The following is a 16,058-nucleotide window of genomic DNA, read 5'->3' as shown; positions in this document are numbered from 1 at the left end:
GGCACATGTTTTTCCTGGCTGGCATCACATAGCTTTAAGCAAAGTCCCCTTTGCTCCCGCTGAGTAGAGCAAGGGAAAATCTGTGTTAGCAATGTGCTCTTACTGGGAACAGGGTGTGTGTCTATAGTGACCCCATTAGTCATTTCAGCAACAGTCTTATCTGTTCCTGCCCAGAATCATATCTAGTTGTTATTGGCCTGGACTTTAGTTATGATGCTGCTGGAGGGTAATGATACTAATACAAAAAGCAGAGGAGGATTTAGGGATTTCTCCTCAACCTCAGTGATTAAAAACAGCTCAAGAGTAGGGAATACTGATAGGCCGAAGAAAGCCTGTGGTTGTTCACATACCCATGTCTGAGCTCTCAGTCTTTTCTCTGCTGTGGTGGGATCATTGTTACTTTTAAAGATACTCTAATTTTAAAACGAAACTTGTAGAAATGGTTGTCAGCCCAGATTGCCCGACAGTAACTTATTACAGCACCCAAAATATTTCCACCCAGTAGTTTCCAGAAATGGCATTAAAATAAAGATGTACTTTCATTCAGCTGTAGTTTAACTGAGTCTTGTGATAGGAGAATGTTGAGCATTTCAATTCAAGGCCATTGCTCCAAGAACATTAAAATGATTAGTATTGAATGCATCTAAGTTTTTAAATGTTTTCTCCCCCTGCTCTAGCAAAGCTTTAGATGTTTGTGCTTCATTGCTGCATGAAAGGTGCCACCATTCTTCCAAACATGCTCAGCCAAAGAGGAAAGCTAAACTTGAAAGGAGTTTTAAAAATGCATAGTTGTGCTAGGATGAATTGGCGTAGCATTGACATGATGTGGTGCTGCCCTCTGATGGCTGGAATGTCAGATGTCCCTGTTTGTAGTAAGGTTCTTTCCATTAGCTGAACTAGGATGCTACTCCAGATGCCTCTGGCTTGGAAATTGTGGTTTTTTTTCCCCTTATTTTTGGAACAAAATGTTGTGACTTTTTTCCCCCTGAAGCTGCATTTATGTGACTTATTGACAAGCATGAGATCTGCATTATTCCAGCCCTGGATAACTGCAGATTTTTTTAATATGACACATGCTCCATCCATTTAAAATAGTCACACTGACATATGGTTAGACGGGTCTTTCAGATTCCTCTACCTTGATATTATGTACATTTATGGACTTTTTTTTGACATTGCTTAGTACATTAGATTTAAATTTTGGGCCCCTCAGTGCCTATAGCACAGAGCCCTCACCAGCTGCCCAGGGCTGCCATGTTGTCCATCTGTAAATGACTTCTCCCTGATGGAGACAGAACATCCTTTGAGGCAGCAAGGTAGCACTTACACAGATGCTCATCCATTATGCATCCCCATGCAGCAATTTGGTGCCTCTTATGTTTTGGGGGAGCAGTAGGGAAAATCAGTTGCAGAGAAACTGAATGGGATCCTACAGACCAAAACAGTAAAAGTGAGCTGTTAGCCAGGACAAGGCGACGGATGTCTGTTAGGCAGTATGACACACAGTCCCCTAATGAGCATTTGCTTATGGGAGTGAGCAGAACAGAGATCCAAAGCCAATCAGTTTGAGGAAGATGTGCCCATGAGTAAAATTTTCAAAAACTGTTCATTGACTCTTGGCTTCCTAAGTGTCTTTTGAAAAAAGGGACTTGAGCTCCTCAATCAATTCATCACTTTTGAAAATATAACCCACCATCCCCTAGCTCTTTTCTATTTTTCCTACATCCCATTTCTGTGTGAGAGTTACTGCAGCAGCTCCAAGGGCAGCCAAAGGAGACAGGAGTGAGGATTAAGCATGTTACCTGTCGTATAATTGAATAGTTGTGTAACCACACAAAATACCGGTTACACAACTATTCGATAGTCCCCAGGGGCAGCCAGTACATTCTTGGCCCCACTCCTAGGGAGCCCCTTTCCTTCCCTGGACTGCTGCCTCGGTATAAGAGGCAGCAGTGCAGGGTGGCAGATGGGAGTTAGTCCACCAGGGGAGCCAGTTTAAAAAAAAACATGTAGACCGGCTGCCTGCTGCGTTGTGGCCTCTGATACAGAGGCAACAGCACGGGGTGGCAGCAGCCACTGTTCTTGGTGGTGGTTCAAGCTCCCCACGGACAGAAGCTGCCCTGGGAGATGCAGAGCAGCCGCTGTCAATGGGGAGCTCAGACCTCTCCTTCCCGTGGACAGTGGCTACTACCACGCATTAGCCTCTGCCCACAGCAGACCTGATAGAGGCAGCAGGGTAGGGGGGCAGGGCAGGCAGCACCATGGAGCTTGTACTGGAGGGGAACCGGCTGTTAAGCCGGCTCCTCCCTAGCACCCTCTCCTGCTTTCCCCCTCCCTTGCTGCCTCTGATACAGATCCAGCAAGATGGGGCAGAAATGCGAGTAGTTGACAAGATTAACCAATACGTTTAGGCTTAATCTTTCAGTCAACTACTCGTTGACATCCCTAGTGAGTATTTGTGGAGGGCTGTTAGGGAAAAGAGGCTCACTTTGCCGATCCCCACTCTTGATGCATTCTGTACAACCCACCTGGAGAATGGATGTGGAGCTCTGTTGTTTCCTACTACCACACGCCATCCCCTGGATTAGTTAGCTCTGTGAACAGCCAGTTACTTAGATATCTGGGGTTTCAGCAGCTTTTCCTTCTACATAAACTAGGGCCAGGATTTGGCCTGTAGTTTGAAACAGAAGTAAAGCATTGTAGTTCATTCTGGAAGCTGGGGTTGGATGAATCTGGCTTTATCCTATATTCCCTGGACTGATCCTGCTTGTCCTGTGGGCAATCATTATTTTGATTGACAAAAGAGCTATAGAACTTGATCCTTGTTACTGTTAAGATTGGTGTTTGAGAACTTTGCCTGCATTAGCGAGATGTCAGTTTGCTGATTTTCAATAATAAATTGCTTTTTGGGAATGATGGAAATTACACATTTCCCCTTGGAAATATTCTTGAAGCTGCTGTATTATAGAGCTCTTTAATTCTCTCTTAAATTCAAACAGAAAAGCTCATTACTGAATTGAAAAAAATCAAGAAATTATCTTTATTAATATTAAGTTTTGTTAACTCTCTTCCTTTTCATCCTTTTGTGGGGCCTAAAGTTACCTACAGTCATAATTTACATTTCTATTTATTATAACTCCAATATGTATTTACGAAAAGCAATTTAGTTTATTTAAGTTTCATTCCATTATTTTGCTTTAATTACATGAAACTGGAGTTACTTTCTCATACCAGCGTGTGGCTTAGAAAAAAAAGGTAAATACCTATTAGTAATCTCTTGAGAGTGGCTCTTCCTGGTAATTAAAACTGGGAAACACGCATAATACTACATCTCCTCATGAGATTAATATGGAAATAGATTTAAACAGTGTTTTAAGAAGTTCACTGCTGATTCGCCAAACCAGTTCTTAATTCTCCATCCCCGTCTTGTGTGCATAAATATTGTGTGTATGCCCATTGGATCTGGTACATTGTTACCCATCTGTGCAAAGGGGGTATTAAACACTACTTTTCTGATCTGATTGTACCGCACACTCATTTTGCACTCATGTAAATGAGTACACAAGGTATAAGGCAATATTGAACCAGGCCACTGATTTTAAGGTTTGCTTACATAATAAGAGATGCAGCATCAGGCCCCATCATTCTTATTAGCATTATTCTGAATAGAGTGCTCCAGATGTTTCAGATGTAGTGAGTTGTGCTGAAGTGTGGGATCTGGAAGAGCCCCTTCTATCTTCTCTGTTGTGTTAAATTCTCTTTCATGTTTCCAACTAGCACCTGCTGCTTTTCACACTGGCTTGTTATGTTTCCTCATTCTATCCATCTTACCTGTCTTATCCTATCTATCTTATCTCTCTAGCTATCTAAAGAGTATATGGAAATATAGGATATTTTGCAGAGGAGGAAATAGAATTTTATTGACTGTGGCCTGTATTTCCCATCTCCCTGTTTGAAGCTGTGTGCGCTCAATAGAGGGCACCAAAACACAGGCTGTGATCAGTTGTTTCTGGTAGGTTTTATTTTTTTCCCCTCTCATGATCTGATGTAAATTGGCAAAGTAAATTTGCTGAAAACGAAATCAGAGTTCCACACACATTCAAGTGTGCATCTGTCATTGTATTAGGTTACAGTAGATACAGGAAATCTTTAGTTAGGATTAAGTTGTACTGTTCAGCCATATGTTCTCCTCCAGCAGAACAGTGTATAATATACCTAATAAAATGACATTGAAGAAAACCAGATTTTGGCCTTTGTCCAAATAAGAAACAACACGCTTTGCCTTCTGTAAATGTCCTCTCTTTAGCTTGGAAGAGGGAACATTCCTCACGTAGAATGCAGCATCTCTCCTCAAAGACTATATGCTTTCTTTTGTGTATCAAGTGGAATTTTATTGGAGGTCTGTTGGGTCTAATTTCAAAGGTCAACTCAAATCTAACTAGATTGCAGTTTACCTAAATCCACCCTGAAACTGAGTGTGCAGAGTCATTTTCATAACTGACCGTGGCCCTTATAATCAGGCCTTCTCAGGTCAGACCTACAGCAGCAGGAGCTGGAACTAGCATAGCAGCCTGTCCAGGGTGCTTCAAACTGACTCAGGTGTTTCTGCCATTCACTAACCTGGTACATGGCCACTCCATCCTCTGAAGCTGCCCCAAGAAGCCCAGGGTTGCTCATGCCACAGTGAGACCTCAGTCCCCCTCAGTACCGGGGCAGGCATGCGGTAAGACAGACCCATTGGGCAGGCATAGGGCAGCTCTCCCTTCTCTCCTCTATTGCCACCTCCCATCTGGCTCTACAGCAGAGTAGATGGGGACATGGGCCTGGGGACAGTGCAGGGTGGGCTTATCAATTAATCTTATCAACTACACGCACTCCCCCCCCCTTTTGCTGCCTCTGTATCAGAGGCATCAAGTGGCAGGGGGAGACAAAGCTGGTACCCGTGAGGAACTGGCTTTAAGCAGGCTCCCCACAAGCACTGGATCCGCCTGCCCCTCCCTCACCCCTGCACTGCTGCCTCTGATAGAGAGGCAGCAGTGCAGAGCGTGAAGGGGGCAGGATGGAGCCAATATGGGTGGGAAGCCGGCTTTCAACTAAACTCCCTACATAAGCCAGCTCCGCGGACCTGACTGCCCCTCCCCTCTTGCTGCCTCCTACAGAGGCAGTGATGGGGGGCAGACAGGAGCCATTGCTGTGGGGAGCTAGCTTAAAAGCTGGTTCCCATCAGCTCCACAGAGGCAGCAGTTGGAAGGGGAGATTGGAGGCAGGGGAAGTGCCGTGAAGCAGCCTCTTTCTGCAGTGACACAGGCTCACCTCAGACAGAGGCTGGTCCACAGCAGCAGCCCATGTCCGCAGGGGGGTCTGAGCTCGCCGGGGACCAGCCTTTGTCCACTGGGAGCTTGGACTCTCTTCCCCCAGACAGAGATGCTGCCACAGACCGGCCTCTGTTTGTGGGGAACGTAGACCCCCACGGACAAGGGCTGCTGCCTCTCTACCAGAGGCAGTAGTGGGGGGCAGCAGGCAGCCAGTCTGCATGGGGAGCTGGTTTTTAAACTGGCTCCCCTGGCACACTGGCTTCCACCTGCCACCCCGCGCTGCTGCCTCAGATACAGAGGCAGCGTTGTGGGGTCGCAGGGAGCTCCCCGAGAGTGGGGCCAGGAGCGCACTGGCTGCCGCCCCCACCCATAGTTACATGACTGTTCAGTTACACGGTATCTAACATCCTTGGGGGTGCCTGTCTGCTTCTGTGGCCCATGAAAGCCTTGAAGTTGGGCAGGAGTAGTGAGGTAAAGGGCAGGCAGCACCTAGTGTGGGAGTTCCAGGGGGCCATGTTGTGCCTGTTTGCTCACATCTGAACCCCACACTATGTGTGCGTGTATTAAGGAAGGAAACAACTTATGCAAACACAGCATCCCTCTCCTGGTAGCAGCTGCTCCACCATTGGCCCATTCAGGCAAAGGACTGTTTACTGCTACCCTGCCGTGTTGTCCCTATGACTGCTTGTGACCCTGTGCCTGCCCCCAGTCTGCTCAGACCTAATTTTAAAGCCTGACCTGAACCTACTGTAACCATGTCAACTCATTTTATCCCCAACCTGGCCTCACCCTAACACCTATAGTTAGGTCTCATCAGGTTTGGGTCAGGTTGCAAGGCTTTGTATTTTATGCTCACTTTCTGTGAAGGTCTGCATAAACTTTTCTCAAGACTGCTTACAAGCAAAGATTGTATAACAAATAAAAAAGGTTTTATTCACACATAGGGCCTCTTTCTGCAAATCCTTATTTATATAGGTAGTTCTTCTGTGGGAGTAATGGTTATTCATGTGAGGAAAGGTTTGCGGGATTTGGGCTAGGGATGTGAAAGACTAGTTAACTAGTTGATAAGCAAAAGCTTATCGGATAGTCAATATTCTAGTCAACTATTCACTTTCTATCCTCCTTGCTGCCTCTATCAGAAAGAAGCAGCGGGGGCAGAGGAGAAGAAGCTTCAGAGCGGCAGCGCTGCATGGAGTCATGGTCAGCTGTGGACTCCCCGTTGATCCTGGGTTCCATGAGGCACCGCTTTGAAACGCCTTGTGGGGTTGGGGACTTCCCTGCTCTATGCAGCACTGCCACAAGGAGCTGGGGGCCATCTGGGGACTCCAGCTGACCCCAGCTCCACACAACGCTGCTGCTTTGAAACACCGCAGAGAGCCGGGGCCCATCTGGGGAGTCCAGCTGACCCCAGCTCCACACAGTGCTGCTGCTTTGAAACACCGCGGTGAGCAAGGGGGACTCAATCAGTCCCCTGCTGGCCCAGTGCTCCCCGTATAAGGGCTTTCGCCTTTGAAGTATAGCAAAAGCCCTTATAGACTAATTGAATAGTCGATGCAAATTGCATAGACTATTCGATTAGCCTATTAATCTAAATTTAACATCCCTAATTTGGGTCTTAATTTCTATCCTAGGTAGGCATAGGAGAAGTTTGACTTTCCTTTAAATCTGCCTAGTCAATTTGTTTCAGGAGATACTAGAATTATCAGCCTGAGTTGTGACTTTTTATAAATAACTGTGGGCCAGATTTTGATCTATTCACTGTAGATTTGCACCAGAGCAGTTGAGGTCAGAATTCATTCCTGTGTTGGTACTTTCAGTAATGAACAGTCAGATGTTCCTTGAACATTGTGAAAATTGCTGATTGCCTAAAAAATTGTACACACAGTTAGTCTGTGCTAAAGCATCCTAATTGTATGTTTTACTTCACCGTACTTCCCTACTTCTTTCTGCCTCACTGTTTGTCTCATGTATATGTTATGTCTTCTCTTTGAGATGACTGTAATCTCTTTGGGGCAGGGATAGTCATTTTCTGTGTGCTTGTATAGGACCTAGTACAGTGAGGCTATACCTAGTTGAGGCCCTGAGTGCTACTCTAATAATAATAATGGGTGACAAATCATGCTTAATCTTGTTTTGGAGGGATGAATATTTTGAATATAAAAACAAAAAGCTAGAAATGCAAAGTGCAGACACTATTTTTTATTTCGATTGCTTTTTAATCACATCCCCAAGCTATAAAAGTGACTGGTGCAGAAGGAAAAAAAGCAAAATTTGTAATTTCTCACTTAAAGGGTAGACAAGGCATTCCAAGGGCATACCTAGGTGAAGAGTGCTTATATGACTGCACACACGTTGACTTACAATGGTTAAAGAGCTCTAAATGTTTTCCTTATAGATGCATGATGTGTCATTGGTTTAATGAACAGCTTCTTTAATTCTTCGTCTCTGTGTTTCTTCACTAATTTAACCTCCAGATGGCACTATTAAGCAGAAGAGAAATAACTGTGAAATGAGTCCAATGTAAAGTAAAATTGGAAATTGAATTATAGCTGCCAAAAAAGGACAGTAGCCTTGAGGTTCTGATCAACCTGTACTCTTATCACTTTTGTTTGTTGTTCCTATGTGTTAGGTTACCAGCAAGTTAATAATAGTGCTTCAGCAGTTCAAGGCTTAGTAGAATTGCACTGGACATGAAATAAAGCTAAAATGAATTTGTGTCCGATATCATTGACATTAGTGCTCATTACTTCTGTGGTGTAAAGCCTCAAACCGTCTAAAATCAATTTTAAAGATTACCCATTATTTTATAAAGAAAATAAAATACATTTCAAACAGCAACAAAGCTGTAAGTATAGTGTAATCTCATGAACAGTTAGTTACTTGTGCTTTAGCTTGGGTGGCAGAAAGCTACAACACAGAAAAATCCTGAGGGAAACTAAAGTAGGCACGTGGAATTTAATGGGCTGGCTTTTTATTATATTACTCTGAATTGGAAATGCACACGTTAATGCGAAAATGTGAATCTCCTCATTACCTGTTTTTAAATCTGGAAAGTAAACTCTAGTAAGATTTATTTTAAGGTAACAAACAAAAGGATCGAGTTTATTCCTCCAAAATGTACACTACAAATCTGTATTTTTTGTGTAGAATGATTAAGGTTTTTTTCTTTTTTGTTTCACGATGCCTGTGTCATTTCTTGTTTGGGATTTCACATTGACCAAGAGTTGCCAATGAATGATGGCTTTTCAAACTGTATTCATGAAGCTATTGCTACTGAGGAGGGAAGTGTGTGGATTAGTAAATTCTGGGGCTTGATTCATTTTTGTACTCTATTAGGTGGTTTCTTCTAGATTGAGGGTTGGTTTTTTTAAATGTACTGTGCATTCATACTTTGAAGGCATGGATATTAAGATACTACATTTGATATCTATTTTAAAGAAAATTATTGGTAGGTTTATCAGTAAAATCAGGGTTTTATTAATGTTTAAAATGTGCTTATCTTGAACAATATGCAGCATCTGCTCTCTTTCATATAATTTCACATGGAATGTGGTAGATCATTATAGGCCACTGCAAATATTTTTCATCATGGCACACTTATCAATTTCAGATGTGTGTGTACAGTCACATACAATATCCCCAAAATTAGTTATATCTGGATCTTGTCTTAGTTTTCTTTGTTTTAACCCAAAAACCAAAATTAAGTATATTACATTATTTAAATATTACCTCTATGTTGGTCACAATGGAGAACAGTTTTCAGAGTTCATTTATATATTTAAAATATTATAGTCCAAATTTGTGATTAGTCTTGGAAGAACCAGTCTGTTGTAGACTTCATGGATTTATAATACAATTGACTTTTATTCATTTATTTTGTTTTCACCAGTTTGTATGTTATTGCCTTGTATCCAATTATATTCAGATGATATTGCTAAATAAAATCGTTGCAAAAGATATTGATAACTAAAAACTAACCTATATAAGTTGAAAGTAGGCTAAGATTACTTCTGAACAGTTCTGGCTTGCTTAAATATTTGCAAGCAGTATTAGTTGTTACTCTCATAGGCCTTTATTTTGCAAATGCTGAATATTCCCACAGAGTTCAAAAAGACTACCCCCATGAGTAAAGTTGCACATGCACACCAACATTTTGTAGGAAAGATCTCATTGTTTGGTGCTAATCATTTTAGAATTGACATAGTGTGCAGTTCATTCTTTATACAAATATTGCAAGAGTGTTGCATTTTTCTGAGTAGCAATACTAATCAGATTTCAGTTGTTTGTGGAATTAACTTCTAATTTTCAGATTTTGTAAAATGCATTGTATTTGGATTACACAGTTCATGTGATTAAACAGGTTATGCCAAATACACTTGAAGGCTTATTTTCAGAAATATAAACTGTAGTTAAAGATAGACTTTTTTCTAAAAGTAGTTACAGTGAAAAGTATTTTCAGAATTTACTGAATTTTACAAGCAGATTTTAAATTAGTGTACATCAATGGCATTTTATTATCCCTTATATAAACATATATAAAAGTGTAAATATGTACCCTTAGTTTTTATTGATGCACACACATTCTGTTTCTCAGGTATTTCAAAGTCCTGACTTTTCATGCTTCTAAATTCCATTTTCTTCCACTCCCCGAAAAGAAATGAGGCAATAGAAATTATAAAATAGTTTAGTATTTTTTTTTAAATATAGACCGTGCTTGAATGTAGACCAAATTTCCATAAGTGCATGTGCTTTTGCCCCCGTTACAATCATTAATCGAATCGCATGGTAATAACAGATGGTTAAATGGAAGAAACACCCTTGAAGTTATTCTTATAACAGATGTTCTTAACTATTAGCTTCATGTTTTTACTCACCTAAAATTCTAGATAATGTAATAAAAAGGTAACACATACCTAATCATTTTATTATGTGCAGTGCATTCTGAGGCTAATTTGAGATTAATTTAAAAGCAGGACAGCATTGAGAATTGTTCTAGTAATTCTATGCCTTTCTCTATTTTAAAGGATCCTACAAAATGCATTATTGCTTTCGGACAGTAGACTTCACCTCTTCTTACAGACTCAGCTAAGTCCAGAAGATATCGAGGCGTGTGTATCTGGACAGACAAAATATTCTGTTGCTGATGCGATTCATAAGTTTGCCTCCTTGAAACGACGTTTTCCTATTGAAGATAAAGAGAGAAAAAGAGGGGAAAATGATGCAGAGTCTGATTCAGAGAGGTTACTTTCTTACTTCCCTACTTTCTGATATTCATACATATATATATATATACATACACAGACTTCACTTTTTTGTTGATGTAATACTAAGATAATGAAAAAATTAATTGACTGAGATTTTATTGAGCTGTGACAGCTCATCATAGAAGTCTTCACACACACCTCCACACTGAATTAATGAATGCAGTAGAAATTCAATTATCTGCATTCTGATTATGTGAATTTCATTTAGTCAGACTTGAATTATTCGCGTTTAAATTATCTTGCTAAAAAAAATATCCAACTGCACTCCAAATGGCTAATTAAAAGTCCAAATTTCCTGTCTCTCTTTGTGACTGGAGATAATTAAAGTTCTCCTCTGTTACTCAGGCTTTGAGTGTGTTGTGAAAACCAATTTCCTTTCTTTATTTTTTTTTTCTCTCCTTCTCTGTAGTTCATCCTCTGGGCTTGGACACAGTTGTGATGACAGCATTTCACATGGATGTAAAGCAAGCACAGTCCCTGAAGAATCCTGAAAAATCATTTGTATATTGCCGTCTTAGGAACTGCAAAATAATGTCCCCTCTCAATTTACCACAGCTTTGAAACAGTTTTTCTGTTTGTTGCTTTTTTAAACTGCACTGATTTATTTTTACATGTTGCCTATTACATTTAGGGTTATGCAGCCATTCAGATCTTGATAAAAATTGGGCTAGTGGTGCTCTTTTGCCTGATGAAGTATGGCTGATGAAATATTTCCCTTGGTGATGATGTAATTTAGATCTTAAAAAATGAAGGTATTTTACATTAGTTTAAAAGTTGTGTATCAAATGAAAATACACTTAAAGCAACTTTGTGTACTTTGTACTGGAGAAGTTTGACTCTAAACAGTTGTGTGACATTGATAATGAAGTCATATAGACCACAGGGTATTAACTTTTAAAAATAGCGAGGTGACTTAAGAAAAACAAAATCTGTACTATTTGTTGCTTACAATGGGAGATATAGACTATCTTCCCACAGTCTTTCTTCAGTGTTTATGGAAAACTTGCTCTTATCATTCCCAAGAGCCAGAGGACAACATTTTCAAACATAAGTGCCTAAAAGTTAGGCGCACAAATAAATGACATGTTTTCCAGGGGTGCTGAAAACCGTCAGCTCTCATGGAAAGTAGTGGGAGTTAATGGTTGCTCCCTCCCTGTGAAAATCATGCATAAAATCCAGCCCCACTGAACTCAATGGGAGTTTTGCACTGACATTGATGGAGCCATCATTTCACACTAAGTACTGTATCTAACTTCAGAGACCCATGTTTGAAAATGTTAGCTAGTGTTCTAAATTAACATTTAAAATGAAGTGAAGCTATTTTTCCAAAAGGATGATCATTACATAGATATCATACATTGTTCGAATATGGAATTCTAAGCTGTAGGCTACAAACTAGAATTTTAGAGGTTTTAATTTCACTTTTACTGTAGTCAGTACATAGAAGTATTGGCATTTTTTTTCCTTTTGGCAAATGGCAGGCTTAAACACAACTTTTTAACCACAAACACATTTGTTATAATCTACTTTGCTCTTTATAGCAACAACTATGAGTTGTCTTGTCTCAGAGCCTGTCAATAGAAATTGTTTCAATGTTTATTTATATTATATGTTTAACTCCTATTAAAGAAAAAGCAGTAGGTCAAATCCTGTTCACATTGAAAGAATAGCAAAACTCCCATAGATTTCAGTGCTGCAATTTCAGGTTCAGTATGGATTGTCTCTTATATAGACACTATGGCTAGTATCTTTTAGCCTGTGAATTACAAAAACAATACATTATAATTAGTCCAGCTAATAAGTTAGTTTGGATGTGTTTTTAAAGCATCCAACTAGGAATCTGTGAAGTTTTAGAAAGGTGTGTCTTAACAGCTTAAGACTAACGTACCATCTCTTAAGTAACTACTCTGAACCAATTTTCTCTTTGATAGCACTTTCATAAGTATCTGCTTCTTTTGCTCAGTTTTTTTGAATTGCACAAATGTATTTCTTCACCATCTCTGCTTCTATGTAGAATGGACAACAGAATATTTTCATATAACATTAATCATTTTCAATAACAATCAAAGCAACAAGTTGTTATGGCAAACTAATTTGAAGGTAGTTACTATTATAAAGAAAAGACTTTTCTTTGGAAGATGTTGCCTCATTGCTAAACTTATTTTTTAGCAAAACTGCCCATAACTTCTGTGGAAAAAATCTTGAAATGACCAAAAACTGCAACTGGAATAATTTTTAGAGAAGGACATTACTGTTTACCATATTGTTGGATTTTTGAAGATGTTTGTTTTGTTTTGCTGTTTCATGTTGATCATTGTAGATCATTGAATGCACTTTATATTTTGTGGCCTGCTAACACACATCCTGATTGTCTAAAAGTAAAGCAAATGTAAGAGTTGAAGAACCATTGTAACTACTTTCAGTAATTTAGTTATTCAGGGATCTTGTCTTTTTTTGTATTAAGGAAGATTTGCAAAGTAAACTGTTGCAGGGATAAATACTTGCAATTCAGAATAATTGTATTGTCATTAGCTTTATCACACTCTTCACAGTTACATCTGTACTATTCTGCATGGAAATTTATTTAAAATGTTACTCTTTTGAGTTCCCTATATACCTAGCACTCGTGGAAATATTTGTGTTAAATGATAATGAAGAATATTCTGTTTTAGAGTTTATGGACCAAGAAAACAGCTGTAAATGTTTTAGGATATATTTCTTATTTTGTGAAATTTAAATATAAAACTCCTTAAACATTTTGGTTAGCCTTTGCTGTGTTTTTAGCACTACGTGAATATTATTTTGATTTCTACAAGAAACTCTTCATTTGGTGCTTTTGATTCATGTTTTTGTTGTTTTTTTGACAATAAGTGACATTTGTCTGGTTTCTCAAGCCATCAGGATTTCTAATGCCTCACTCTCTCAGCATCAAAAATTTTATATTGCTTGAATTGCTCCTCCTTTGCTGCTTTGTTTTACTTAAAATTCTTACCTTTCTTTATTTTATAAGACAGTTTAGTAGGAACAGAACATTCTTAAACGAGTTATTTTTGTCTTATGTTTTAACTTGTAAATAAGATTTATTTAATTTTAAAATCCATTTACATTTATTTTTTCATTACTTTTAGTATTCTACACACTTTACAGTTTCTCAAATATTTTGTGTGCGCTATATATTGTAAACAAATATCCTCAGTCCCTTATATTTTTTAATTGTAACACATTTAATTAACTTCAGGATATTCTAAATCAGTATTCCAACAACCTGTTACTTATTATGCATCTGAAACATTTCTATAAACAAAGTAACAAAAATCTTCTCTTAAAAAAATTAATTCAGTAATAGACATCACAGCTTTTATATACATTAAGTTTTATTTTCCCCAGCACACATTTCTAAATTCTAAGCCTATCTTTTCCTAAGTCTACATTTTTGCTTCTTGAAATATTTTTGTGATTTGTTGAAGATACTTTTTAATATAGTTCCAAAAAACCTATCCAATTATATTTGTGACAATCTGTTTGTAAAATACAGGAAGCATATACAGTAAGAAACCTTTTCAAAGAATGGTAAAATAAAACCCTTACATTTCTAAGTAGTTATAACAATGGTAGGATCAATAACGATGATCAATGTTTACCACAAAAGATTTGTTTTTTAAAATTACTTTTAAAATCCTACATCTTTTTAAACACAAAAATGGAATTCAGTACTTTCAGTGTCAAGACTGATTCTTCTCATGAAAGGCCTTAAGAAAATACTTCAAGAAAAGTAGACTTATCTTAACCTGCTAAGGAATATTTTTTTTAATTTTAAGTTGCTTTTTTGCCTATCTGAATAAACTATATTTAGAAGATGAATGAATAATCTTTTATAAAAGGACCCTAACTCAAAGTATTTGGGAACATTTAGAGTTCTTGAACTGACACACATCCATTACATATATGTACATATTTTTAAGAATTCCTATCCTATTAACTTTCCAGAAGCTATTGTACAATAAAATAGCAAAACTGCAAACCATATAATTTGTATTGTGTGGTTTGCAGTTTTGCTATTTTATTGTGTGATTTGTAGAAAGTTAAATAATACCTTATTGATACCTTTACAATTTAAGTTTGCAATTACAATATAGATTTAACCCCATCATCTGCAGTTTGGCATCAAATACAAAACAGTTTCTGGACCATGAGGAAACCACTGCATGTATTAAGGCACAGATGAACACATTTACTGAAGATCATATTGAAAAACCTGCAACTAAAACTTTACCAACCCAAATATTTTATCCAGAACCTTGCTATCTCTTTGTAGTTTTATCTTAGTAACCAGTTCCCCTTGCCTATACAAGGCTCCATTTCAACCCTTTCCCTAACTGATATTGTAGCTAAAACTTTTTCTAATTGTTAGGAACGCAGTTCTACCAGTTTTGACATTTGCCACCAATTGATCTAGCAGCGCAAACACTTCCAGTGTTTCTTTCCTCTCATTGCCTGTGCTCTCTCCCAAGGCCACAGTGAAGCTTTCAAATTACCTTTTCCTGCCATGAATTTCTAACTTTATAAATCCCCCTCACTAGCCATCTGGCTCCCTGCTAAGAGGCGAAAAGTTACTCCAACAAGTGCCTAGTCATCTCCCCCTTCTCCCTCCCCCCCCGCCCCCGTGCCTCCCGCCTTTGCTCCTGGAGGCAACATTGGCACCACTTTCAGTTGAGTTTTGCTAGTTTCTTACCTCAGGGCCTTCATCCTCTCTTCCCCCCCACCCCACTTGCTGTAGTTTTTCCTGCAGCTGCAAGCAGAGACTGACTGTGTGTGCAGGGGGCTCTCGCGGCAGCTCGCTCCCTGCCTCCCTCCCCGCCTGTGTGTGTGTGTGTGTGTGTGTGTGTGTGTGTGTGTTCCAGGCGCCTCCATGCGCCCAGGCTCTGCCGGGGGCTGTTTGTCAGGTAAAGAAACTAGCCGGCCTTGATCCGGTAACTCGTAGCAACCGCAACCCATGGCAACCGCGGGGGAGGGGGATGGAAGAGGGAGGGGAGGGAGACCCAGCACTGTAGCTTCTCAGCCGCCCCAAGCACCAGCACCCCAAAGTCATGCCTGAGAGCTGGGGCTGGACCACCACCCCCCACCAATGCAAACGCCCCAGGAGCTGCAGGGGGCACGCGGCGTGTGGAGGAAGGAGAGTGGGGGTTAGGGGGGTGCCTGGGGAGCTCTGCAGGGATCGGACATTTCCCGGGCGCAGCTGATTTATTTTAAATGTATCCCCCCGCCCGTGGCTGTAAAACAAAAGGCTCGGGGGGCTGTGCGTGTGAGCCAGCCTGGGAGAGAGGGAGGCTGCAGCGCTTGCCCGTCGCGGGGCGGAGGGAGTTCTTTGTTATGCAAAGCCCCAGGCGGCGGCCGGGCTCCGGGCAGGCTGGCGGTGGCTCCGAGCCAGGGGGGACAGGGGCGGCAGCTGGGAGAGCGGGATGAGAGGGGAGTTTGCCGG

The 16,058-nt window shown here is 40.1% G+C and overlaps 1 protein-coding gene and 1 long non-coding RNA gene across 3 annotated transcripts in view; one reads left to right on the top strand and one right to left on the bottom strand.

Moving 5' to 3' along the window:
- Positions 1–13,337, top strand: part of SNX10 (sorting nexin 10) — a 60,670-nt gene extending 47,333 nt beyond the window's left edge. For both annotated transcript variants that reach the window (XM_075922175.2, XM_089776654.1), the window contains 2 exons: positions 10,340–10,555; positions 10,989–13,337. In XM_075922175.2, the coding sequence (XP_075778290.1) occupies positions 10,340–10,555; positions 10,989–11,070 (298 nt within the window). In that variant the 3' untranslated portion in view covers positions 11,071–13,337. The remainder of the gene's footprint in view (positions 1–10,339; positions 10,556–10,988) is intronic.
- LOC102457509 (uncharacterized) lies at positions 10,224–15,693 on the bottom strand. Its single transcript, XR_012901987.2, has 2 exons — positions 15,312–15,693; positions 10,224–10,497 (listed from the first exon to the last, which is right to left on the bottom strand). It is a non-coding gene; the product is annotated as an uncharacterized LOC102457509 (long non-coding RNA).
- Positions 15,694–16,058: the final 365 nt, after the last annotated feature.

Source organism: Pelodiscus sinensis, chromosome 2 (genome assembly GCF_052426305.1).
Source record: "Pelodiscus sinensis isolate ZL-2025 chromosome 2, ASM5242630v1, whole genome shotgun sequence".
Classification (NCBI taxonomy): Eukaryota; Metazoa; Chordata; order Testudines; family Trionychidae; genus Pelodiscus; species Pelodiscus sinensis.
Note: the sequence above shows the minus strand (reverse complement) of the source record. Positions and strands in the feature narration are given on the sequence as shown.